At 43.9% G+C, this 12,128-nt stretch overlaps 1 protein-coding gene and 1 pseudogene across 1 annotated transcript; one reads left to right on the top strand and one right to left on the bottom strand.

Annotated features, from left to right (window-relative positions):
• The first annotated feature begins 386 nt into the window (after positions 1-386).
• Positions 387-1,460, top strand: LOC137235467 (large subunit GTPase 1 homolog). Its single transcript, XM_067758463.1, has 3 exons — positions 387-488; positions 568-1,055; positions 1,175-1,460. Exons 1-3 carry the CDS (start codon positions 387-389, stop codon positions 1,245-1,247), a joined length of 663 nt encoding a protein of 220 aa, XP_067614564.1. The 3' UTR covers positions 1,248-1,460.
• Positions 1,461-6,700: 5,240 nt separating this feature from the next.
• LOC137235278 (mediator of RNA polymerase II transcription subunit 14-like) lies at positions 6,701-9,226 on the bottom strand (annotated as a pseudogene).
• Between the last annotated feature and the right edge of the window lie 2,902 nt (positions 9,227-12,128).

Here is a 12,128-nt window from a genome sequence, read left to right on the forward strand (position 1 = left end):
ACAACCCTATCAGCTGTTTTATACATAGTAGTATTTTTTGCTACTCTTTAGTTTCACGCAACCCAATACAATTGAAGTATTGTCAGTTACGGCTGTCAGCTGCGTATTGGCAATTTTTGATAAAATTATAATAAAAATAATAAATTGTGCATAAAGTTCAAAACGCATTATATAAACTGCCAACTTTTACCTAAAACTGGATTTAAAAAAAGGAAAATATTGAAGGAAACTTTTGTGCGACGGGTATTTACATTGCGGCATGTGTTAGCTGCTTACGCACATCTAGGAAAAAAAAAATATTTGCTCAATTTGCGCACGTGCTGGAATATTTGTGAATTTTAGAATTTATTGTATTTATTGTTAATTTATGGTATTAAAAAAGCAGCATGAGCAAGAAAAGCAAAACCAAGTCCGGCAATCTGGGACGAGCATTTATAAAAAATCGCTTCGGGCATCAATTCCGCCGTAAAGTGGATAACGACAGTATGGTAAACAAAAACTACATTTGGATAAACAATGTTTAAGCTAAAATTTATTGGTTATTTTTATTTATTGGGGTTGATACAGCTCCATACTACCGAAATCCAAGATGGCTACGATTGGGGACGGTTAAATTTGGCATCTGTTACTGAGGAATCTTCATTTCATGATTTTTTACGCACTGCTGAGCTGGCGGGCACTGAATTTCAAGCTGAGAAACTGAATATCACATTCATCAATCCAAAAACGGGCGTTGGTGTACTCTCGAAATCACAAATGAAGCAAATGCAACAAAAACATATGGAAAATAATAATATGCTAACAGTGCCACGCCGTCCTAAATGGACAGCACAAACAACCGCAGAGGAATTGCAAAGAGCTGAAAATGAAAGCTTCTTAGAATGGTGTCGCTCTTTAGCGCTGCTGCAAGAAGACAACGACATCTTACTTACACCTTATGAAAAGAATATAGAATTTTGGCGTCAGTTGTGGCGTGTTGTCGAACGTTCAGATGTTGTTGTGCAGATTGTGGATGCACGTAATCCACTGCTCTTTCGCAGCGTCGTCTTAGAGCGGTATGTAAAGGAAGTAAATTCGAATAAAATGAATATGATTTCTTCGCCACAAATTTGCATTGCAAAACCTTTAGTAAAATTTGGATTATGTTATATTATCTCCCTTCTCCAATCTCTAGATCAATTCAAAACCCGCTTCGAAGGAGATTGATAAACAGTTCTTTGTTTCAAACAATAGCAAAGCTTATGTGAAAGGACGCACGTATTCGTCTGGCCAGCGATGGTAGCTTGGTGAGTGCGTCACCTACAGAGAAACCTTGGCGTAGCGTGAAGAAAGAACGTCGTGAGAAATTGCGCAAGAAGTTCTCGCATTTGGATAAGCACTGATGCCATAAAACCCATCAAGGATTGTAATTCTAGTAGCAATGCATAGCTCTTCGTAAGGCAGTTTCTTTTATTTTTGTTAAAAAGGAAACCCTATTGTAAAGCAATCTGGATTCGGCTGCTGCAGAATCTACTTTTAAATGAATTACCCTAAACTATGTATTGTGGATATGCTATTAACTGTGTAAATATGAATATTAAATAGTTTTTAAATGATAACTGTACAAAACCTCGGTTCCGCTTAGTTTTTATTTCCACGAGGGGCGACCCCGCCCCAACTTTAAGACTTAGCCCTCTTGAGATTGCATCGCTTTCCAGGAGGATATGTTTAGCCGTATCCGCTTATCGATCACAGAACCCGCAGCTATCACGATTATTTGCCCAATTTATGCATGTGGCTGTTGAGTCTGCAATGTCTTTTAAGAAACCTGTTAAAATTCTAATTTTATTTTTTGAAAGGCGTATGATTGCTCCTCTAGCGATTAAGACTACATCCTCCTGCAGTAACTTAGATTGTTCAGAGTGCGCCAGTGTTCTTATATATCTGTCTACCAGCAATATATACCACCTTATTTTTATTATTTTTTTTTAGCGAACTGGCAGCTGCCGCTTGGACCCAATAGGCCGTACAGTAGCTCCCTCTCTCGCTAGAACGTTCGCCCGCTTATTACCATCCACTCACCCCTCTGTGGCCTAAAACCCACGCCCGCAGTATTACATTGTGGGTTTGTAATTCGTTCAACTCATATTGTGGCTTCGGGCCCGAAGACACCAGGTCAAATCGCCTCTGATGTTTTCGATTACCACCATATGATCTTGTGTAGACATGGGATGCTCTCTAGCCTGGTTGCATTCATAGACAAGATAACAGTCTCCGCATTCCACTTAGATATATAGATAGATAGATGTTGTGAGGTCAAGCACTGCGACCTATTGGTCTATTGTGCCCTCATTCTCTTAACAACACCTCATCCAAGCCGAGTTCTCTGTGAAAATCCAGAATGCTTCTCGGCTTCAGAGAGTGTATGTTACTATTTCCTACTTTCGATGATGCTAGCACCCCAAGTCTTCGTCTCGCGACTGCATCGCATTCCTTCAGGATGTGGTCTGCAGTCTCATCTTCGCGATCACAGAACCGACAGAGGCTACTAGACGACATCTCCCCAGCGGGTTAGGAGGTCGGAATATACCCGTGGTAGGTATGCCTGTCGTAAGAGGCGACTAAAATACCTGATTCGAGGGCTGTGTAGCCCAACCCTTCAGGTTGCCAGCGCAATATATAGCTTCTCCAAACCCAATTGTCAACCTCACCTATCCGCGGCGAATCCTGTTTCACTAACATACGAGGCTCTGGCGGGTGGGTTTAATGTGGCCACGTAAACCGTTTCCGAGATGGTCGGGCTAGCACCTTAATGGTGCTGTGTTACCGGAGCGTACCGGATCTGTATCCGGCAAAGGACCATCACATCAATAACACTCCCCATAGCCTTCGGGGAGCAACCTTATCGCTACAACAACAACAACAACAACTAGACGATGTACCCAATTTATTCATATGGCTCTTTAGCCTGCAGTGGCCTGTGAGTATACCTGTTAAAATCCTAAGGCTACTTTTTGGGAGTTGTACCCTCCTATTAGTGCCTTTGCCTGCCGAAGTCCTGGACTTTCGCGCTAGTGTTGTTCTCTTAGGCACACCTCTTTTTGTCTAAACTCTTCCCTTATTGTATGTGACTCTATTGGCATGATGGGCTCGGGTCCTATTGGCTTTCCGGCCGCTGCCAACCTGGCAAGGTCGTCCGCTCGCTCGTTACAATCTACTCCTCTGTGTCCAGGTACCCATGCTGCACACTGGCTTATGGCGACAACTGGTAGGGATATATTGGTTCGGGGCGAAAGATCCCTGATCCCATGCCCTCCGGTGTCTTCGAGCCATCGGTGTACCATATTATAGTTTGTTCCTGGTGAAGCGCTTCAATCCTGGAAGTGTCCCACCTACACTTGTTCCCAGCTCTATTTTGAAGCGCTTCTCAAACTTTGTTCGGCCTGAGTGCGTCGTAAACCGGCAGTGGGTAGGCGCACAAGGGTCGATCTTGGAGTGGATGGTTCGCTCAAAAGAAATAAATAAGTACACAAAGAGGAATTCCTCGTTATAAAATAATATTTAATTTGAGTGTGCGGAAATGTAAAAGAGGATACAATATTACCTTTGTGTATAACTTGACGATGGTGATCCTGGGCGATGTGAACTGCTTGGCGGTCAATCGAAAAAGAGGCCGGTTATCCCGTTGAGGACAACCGCTAAGCCGCGAAAAAGTCCTCTGGTATTAAGGAGGGGAAAAAAGCCACACACACAACGACCCCCACATATACGTGCATGGGTGCTGACAACCTGCACACACACGTGCATGTGTATGAAACGCATGCATGTGCATGCATGCACACAAATGCGGCGTTAGTGTGGGTGGCTGGAAATATTATTCAAACGATAGGGAGGGGCGCCGTCAATCAGGTAAAAGTTAGGCATTTGGCCTAAACATGCCGCCCCCCTTGCGGTACGCAACATCACAGTCCGCCAAGGATCACCGACCATGAAGAAGAGAAAAAAAATAAAAAACTTATAGCTAATTATATCTAACTTAACATAACGCCGGCCAGTCCGCCGGCTTGGCGACACACAAGATGGTTTGCGCAGTGTGCGGGCTTGGTTGCTGATGCCTCGGTCATTCGGCACTTTCCCGTTCTGGTTCAAGGCCTGAGCCAGGTTTGCCTAGAGCTAGGGATTGCGAAAAGAAGTAAGAAGATACATGTGTTGATATTTCTTGCCGTTTATTACAAAGTCATTGGAAATGAATGAGCATAGAATTTTGTATGAACAGAATTCAATAAAGATAACTTATTGTAATGATAAATGGTTGTAAATGCACACCTCTTGCGACTGTGTACAACAGAAATTCAATAAAATAAAAAAGGATAAAAAGTGTAAAAATTCATGTATTTCGGTCGTTACCGAACATTTTGATGTTAGGCCTTCGTTGTGCCCGAGAGTACCCAACCGAAGATGGTACTCTGAGCTAACAAAGGGCCGAACGTGGTGGGCAGAATCCCTGGGAATATTATCTCGGCATATACATCTGTGCCGAGGACGAGGCGGATCGGGGCGGATGAGTAGAACTGCGGATCCGCCAGACGAAGATGTGCGTATGGGGCTGCGATGGCACTGTCGATGCTGGTTGTGGGTGTCATGTACCGAAAATTGGATACGACCGCAGCATGGGTCGCAATTCTTTTGTTTTGGCCGTGTCTTCCTCTGATTCGTAGTAGGCATCCTGCTTGCCCGCCAATGTTGCTGGCAGGGAGTTGGAGCTCCTGGGCGAGCTCATCTGCTATCACGGTGGTGGGGGAGCATCCATCGATTAAGGCACGACCGAGGTGTAGCCGCCGCCCTGCTTCTATTTTCACGACCGCGGTGGGGGTGATCGCTACCGTCGGCATCATGGTGGCGGTGGCAGCGGAGTGCGGGGCTAGGAGCCCTGCCCGGAAGGCGGACGCTGTGGAGAGCTGCAACGAGCTGTATCGTTGGCTGTGATCTTGTGTCTGATGATGGGTGTGGTGTCGTTTTTGCAGGCGAAGAGGCCTTGTCTCCGCTCTGCGGTCGCGCGGTTGTTGTCTTCGTTGAGGTTCCTTGGTTTGCCGGCGAAGAGACCGAGTCTCCGCTCGGCCGTCACGAATATGGCGCTGGACTGTCGATGTGTTGTGCTGGAGCCGCTTCCTTTCATGCTGCAAAAGCGGTCGAAACGATTTGGCTGCTGGTGTTGTGTTCGGACGAAGAGACCGAGTCTCCGCTCCGGTTAGGTGGATTCGAGCTGGACGAAGAGGCCCAGTCTCCGTTCCAGCATCTGACGCATATAACGATATGGAGTCGTCAATCCGCTCACGGGGTGATTCCAGCTCCTCCTCAACTTGTACACTCCATGGCTTGGAGCGGGCTTCGTGGAGTAGCTGTTCGTCTTCATCAATCGAGGAGATGTGAAGCATCGTGTGATGTTTTTCGCCGCATTTTTTACATCGGCCTTGGCTTGGGCACGCGTTAGAGCGGTGGTCTAGAGCCAAGAAATTTCCACAGCAGCTCCCGCGGATCGCTAAGTAAAGACGCTCCTCGGGTTTTTTGGCCCGAAAGATGGGGCACAGGCGTATGGGATGTTGCTTAAAACAAGCGCGGCATTCCGACGTATAACGCATGACGCTCTTGGCAGCGTTTCGTTGCATAGCGGCAAAGCGACCCATTTTCCTGAAAGAAATACAATATGTTTGACTGGGTCGAGTCGTTCTCGAAAATGCGGGGGCGAGTGGTACCTAATTGTATTATTGGGATTTGGGAAATTTTATTAGCGCGCGCATAAGGGGAAACATCTGTCGGCGCATAAAAAAAAATATTCAGATATGGCGCGCATTATGTGCATGGCCTCTTTCCCCGCACGTTATGTGCCTGGGTCTTTAGTGCCTTATTTTGTTTATTTTGTGTCACCCGGTAGCGTTTTAGTTAGCCACGGGCACACTAATGCTGCAGAAAAATTAGCATTTACGATTTTCGGTTCGCACATTCTGGTACCGAACCGGGTAGAAAGTGTATAGCGTGGGTTCTTTTGAGTCGCTGTTATTTGTGTTGTTGGTGCTAAAACCCAACGATTTTCCTGCCCGCCACAAAAAAAATGTTTGGAAAGCGAAATGTTATACTATATAAAGGAAAAAATAAAAAAAAAATCTTCGTTTTGGAAGAGGGGAGAGATTTATAAACTGTATAATTTTTTTATTTGTTTGTATTGCCCTTCACTTATTTCTTCAACTTTTCCCCAAGTACGCTTGTAGTCCTGTTTTATTGATGGCCTTTAGCAAATGCCACGGTTCCCGAAGGGTCTTTGGCTCCGGTACCGATTTTTTCCGGAAACGGGTTTTTGGGTACCCGTTTGCATCTTTTATGCATCCCTAATATAATGTGCATTTAAAACTCGGCATATATGTGTACATACGTTGGAGAAGTATATGGACAGTCAGTGCACGGACTTTACCGCATTGGTAGGTTTACTAACTTTTCTGGCCCATTTTCATTTTCTACTACTACTACCACCGAGGCCCAAAATCTACCAAGATTTCAGTATCTTCGCACTGTAAACGTATGCTGCGATAATTTTAAAATATTGAATGGCCGAGCCCACCCAACTAACATTAGGAGGCGATACTGAAAAATTTCTGAAGAACTTAAGCAGGAAATAAAGTTTGAGTAGAGAAATTTTTTTGAATAATTTGAACGAAAATAAAAGGTTCTACGTAATTTGTACAAAATCTTTAAGCACCTGACCAGGGCATCTCAGCGCACGACAAAAAGCTGTCATTGCATTTGGACGACAAGGTGGCGATACAACACGCAAATCAAAGAATTGTTCCAAACCTAACAAATCATCGGCACTCAATTGGAATGGTTGCTTGCCATCTGGGGTAGGCGGTGTTGGTAAGTGTTGTGCTTTCAAATGTAACGATTCCATATGCAATTGATTTACCATGACCTGAAATTGTAAACCCTCCACCTTGAACAACACCATACCCGGTTCATTAGAGTTGAGTGTCGTTATCGATTCATCACCTTGTATATGACGTTGTAGCATACGACGCATAAATACACAGCCCAAAAAACGTTCCAATGGACTAATTTCAGATCCAGTAATATCTTTATTGGGATGAGGACTTGAACGACAAAGTGCTTCGAGTGCTTCGTGCGTTAGCAGCGTCGGTGTTGCACCTGCCCAAGAACGATTGGAGGGCACACGTGACATTGCCGATGATGTACTTACGTTGCCACACGTGCTTCCACTTGGTTTGTGCATTCGACTTTGTCCAGGACGCGGTGATGGACGCGGCATACTTGGGGAATTCGGTCAATTTGTATTGGCTGGTGACATTGCGGTAAATGGTGAATCCTGGTGACCTTGCATATAAAGTGTATTGGGTCCCGGGCTATGTATCATATGTGGACTTGGTTGTGGATTGAGTGGTGATGATGGCATTAGACCACCGGGTGAAGGATGCGGCATATGATGTGCTGGTGGTGAAGTTAAGCTGAAATTTGGATGGCTTTGATTGCTACCTGGACCACCACTACCACCACCTCCGCCACCAGCTGATGGATGAGGACTTGCAGGTGTATGTGGATTTGAGCTAGGGGGTGGTGTATGCGGTGCCGGGAAACGTAAGCCGCTATCGCGCGGTGATTGTGGCCCACGCATACTACCACCGCTTGTAAATGGCGAAGAACCGCCAGTTCCTGCGCCCGAAACACTACCAGGACCACTGTAATTATCCTCCATACCCATTGTCGATGGTGGATTATCATCTTCACTTTGAGATCGTTCACGATAGACGGCATTTTCATCGACATGTTTCAAAAGGAAGCCTTTCAAGCCTTGTATGGGCGTGAATTCATCAATTAGATTACTATGAAAACGCGAATATGCACCATCTCTAATTTATATTAAACGTCCGCTGCGCATGCGTATCTCCAGGCAATGAATAGCTTGATATGCCAAACGTATCAAACAGGGTGATTGTGGAAGAATACAGAACGACAAGATGGGTACTTGTGGACGCGGTATACCCAATAGCGGTATGATGGGCAACTTTGCAATTGAGCTCAGCGGATTATACGTTTCATGAAGTATTTGTAAAACTTGTGTGAAATTATTTTGACGATTTAAATGTGAAGCCAATTGATCACGCATCATTGAATGAGCATTAACTGCTAAAATGCCACCCACATAAATTAAACGAAAACCATTCGATTGTGCACACCAATAAATACTGCATGTAACTTCTTTTTTTTTTTTTTGGACCATAACCCAACAAAAGATTCTTGTAGTTATATGATTTAACGCTAACCACCTCAGTTAGATTTAAACGTTTATTTTTATTCAGTGCTTCCTGATTTGGCAACGGATCTACTTTATAGGCAAGCACAAAATCTATTGAACGTACACCATCCAAAAGGAAAAGCGTTTCATTGAATTTAATTTGTGGACAACAGTCTTCGTGATCTTCTTCATTAACAAAATTACTTTCTACTGTATTATTATCAGTCATTGACGCTAACGGTGTTGTTATAAATTTTGAGCTATTATTATTTGAACTACTTTTACGTTGATAATGCCGATTGTTTGCGTCGAGACGATTGCGTTGCTGTTGCGTTGACTGTGCATCGAGTATTAAACTCGTTGAGTGTGACAGTTTTCTTTTATCACCATACTTGTGTACCTGTCCTTGCAAAAGTGTGTCATCACGCTCAACATTTTCATCCCCGCCACCACCATCGCCCTTGTCATCATGATAAATTCGCTTCTGTTGGGTCGAGCATTAAATTTGAGATCTCATTGCGGGTAAGAATTTCAGAACGTATCTCATCGGACAGGAAGAAAGCAGATTCCAAATGGGTTTTCGGTTGTAATGCTATTAGATTGGAAGCTGGCCCTGGATACACATGATGCCCGGTATAGCATTGGCGGTTGAGCAGATGGAATTGGTGCTACCACCGATGGGGCGGCATGATATGCGCTAACTGGATCAACAACACCATTACTAACCACAACATTTGTATTGGGGGCATTTGTATGGTTGGCAGTTGGGTAAAAGTAAATTGTGCCACCTACATTCTCCTGATGTACACTCGCCGGCAGCGTTGTTGGGATAGGAGAGGCGTGAGGTGTAATACGTGGTGGAGACTTCCCATCGCCAGCACCGCCCGTTATGTTACTCGGCGATTCGTTTCGTAGCATTGTACCACGCACTTTCATTGGTGTTGTCATGTTGACGTATGCTGGGTTGCCGTTATTACACCATTCACTAAAGCGTGTGCTGCTGATTGTGTTTGTTGTTGATGCTGTAGTTGCTTTTGTTGCACTACAGCGGCAGCAGTTGCCTTCTGTAATCCCAAAAGAGATGAGGGATTACCATTCCCCGACTTTGTGCCTGACGGATCGATACCTCCACCACCTACGTTGACACCAGTATTGCCAAGACCATGACTAAGCATTGGTGCATGATAGATAGGGTGCATAGAAATTAGGTGACGAATTTATGCCCGTTGGAATGAATTCGGGTGATTGCGGAGTAATCTGAGATTTCACGCCACTTCGAAAGTGCAAAAACTAAACGCGTCGCGACAAGCCACTTCGAAAGTGCAAAAACTAAACGCGTCGCGACAATCAACAGAACCCCCTACGAAAAGACTTGGTGCCTTTCAAACAAAGGTATCCAGACCGACGTCAAAGGCAATGTGTAAAATGTGCAAGTCCGCAGAGCACAGATTACGAAACTGTTCACGCTTTTGCGAGTTAACCCCTCCAGAAAGGATTAAATTCATAAAATCTACAAATGGTTGTCTGAATTGTCTATCCCCAGGACACACAGTGACCAGATGCATCAGTTCCTACAACTGCAATACGTGCCACTCTCGTCACCATACGCTCCTGCATGCGGATACCCTACAGAAAAACACCACCGATGTCCGATAATCACGCCATAACCCAACAAAAGATTCTTGTAGTTATATGATTTAACGCTAACCACCTCAGTTAGATTTAAACGTTTATTTTTATTCAGTGCTTCCTGATTTGGCAACGGATCTACTTTATAGGCAAGCACAAAATCTATTGAACGTACACCATCCAAAAGGAAAAGCGTTTCATTGAATTTAATTTGTGGACAACAGTCTTCGTGATCTTCTTCATTAACAAAATTACTTTCTACTATATTATTATCAGTCATTGACGCTAACGGTGTTGTTATAGATTTTGAGCTATTATTATTTGAACTACTTTTACGTTGATAATGCCGATTGTTTGCGTCGAGACGATTGCGTTGCTGTTGCGTTGACTGTGCATCGAGTATTAAACTCGTTGAGTGCGACAGTTTTCTTTTATCACCATACTTGTGTACCTGTCCTTGCAAAAGTGTGTCATCACGCTCAACATTTTCATCCCCGCCACCACCATCGCCCTTGTCATCATGATAAATTCGCTTCTGTTGGATCGAGCATTAAATTTGAGATCTCATTGCGGGTAAGAATTTCAGAACGTATCTCATCGGACAGGAAGAAAGCAGATTCCAAATGTGTTTTCGATTGTAATGCTATTAGATTGGAAGCTGGCCCTGGATACACATTATGCCCGGTATAGCATTGGCGGTTGAGCAGATGGAATTGGTGCTACCACCGATGGGGCGGCATGATATGCGCTAACTGGATCAACAACACCATTACTAACCACAACATTTGTATTGGGGGCATTTGTATGGTTGGCAGTTGGGTAAAAGTAAATTGTGCCACCTACATTCTCCTGATGTACACTCGCCGGCAGCGTTGTTGGGATAGGAGAGGCGTGAGGTGTAATACGTGGTGGAGACTTCCCATCGCCAGCACCGCCCGTTATGTTACTCGGCGATTCGTTTCGTAGCATTGTACCACGCACTTTCATTGGTGTTGTCATGCTGACGTATGCTGGGTTGCCGTTATTACACCATTCACTAAAGCGTGTGCTGCTGATTGTGTTTGTTGTTGATGCTGTAGTTGCTTTTGTTGCGCTACAGCGGCAGCAGTTGCCTTCTGTAATCCCAAAAGAGATGAGGGATTACCATTCCCCGACTTTGTGCCTGACGGATCGATACCTCCACCACCTACGTTGACACCAGTATTGCCAAGACCATGACTAAGCATTGGTGCATGATAGATAGGGTGCATAGAAATTAGGTGACGAATTTATGCCCGTTGGAATGAATTCGGGTGATTGCGGAGTAACCTGAGATTTCTTTACCGATAAAGGCGAATCCATGTTAAGTAGTGGGAACCCCGAGTTAGGACCGTAGGTTGGTGCTGGAACATTTCCCCGTTTCATGTATGTTGCAAGTTTACTTTCGGAAGGAATACCGATCGATGGCGGATAAAAAATAGGATCCATTGCAGCTGGATCTGCTGGGAAAAAGTTATTTAAGAATGTTGACATTTTTCACCGCAACACTCATACGAGCGAGGGGACTTGCCCGTGGCGGTGCAGATTTCCGCCGAATTATGTTCCTCGTTTTTGTTTTTGTAATCGTGGCTGTATTCGGATTGACCGTCGTTTAAATTTATTTGTTTTCGATTCCTTTTTGTTATTATAATTACTTTCTTTTAATGTAAATTCGATTGGGATTTATTATTTTATTTGGATGCTTTTAACGACGTTGCAGCGCAATCGCAGCATATTTACGGTTTATGGTACGTTACCTAGCGAATGTTCTGGCCATACCATTTTGTATACATAGTATATATGCATGCATGTACATGTATATAGGTATGTATATATGCACAAATTATTTAGTTTACTGATGTTTGCCTCGCGTGACTTTTTCACTGCGTCTTCATCGAAAAACTTTTCCTTTTTAAGAATCTGTCAACATACATATAAATCATATTAGCAGAGATATACGCATACCTGTCTAAATTAGTCAAAATTTCCAGCAAAACAACGTACCTGTTGTTACGTATAGATCATGGTATGGATATAATTAAAACAGTTTATTAACTTAATAATCCTTTAAAGAATCAATAGATTATGCAAAGTTCATCACATATTCTTAAAAATGTAGACAGCTCATGCGAAAGTTTCGTATTTTATCACATGTTAAATTGACGGGATAAGAGGCCATTATAGGTTTCATTAGAAGGACTCC

This window comes from Eurosta solidaginis, chromosome X, assembly GCF_040869045.1.
Source record: "Eurosta solidaginis isolate ZX-2024a chromosome X, ASM4086904v1, whole genome shotgun sequence".
Lineage (NCBI taxonomy): Eukaryota > Metazoa > Arthropoda > Insecta > Diptera > Tephritidae > Eurosta > Eurosta solidaginis.

Coding starts and splice junctions, on each gene's coding strand:
- LOC137235467 (XM_067758463.1), top strand. CDS start 387: ATGAGCAAGAAAAGCAAAACCAAGTCCGGCAATCTGGGACGAGCATTT. Junction 489..567: donor AAGTGGATAACGACAGTATG/GTAAACAAAAAC, acceptor GGGTTGATACAG/CTCCATACTACCGAAATCCA. Junction 1,056..1,174: donor CGCAGCGTCGTCTTAGAGCG/GTATGTAAAGGA, acceptor TCCAATCTCTAG/ATCAATTCAAAACCCGCTTC.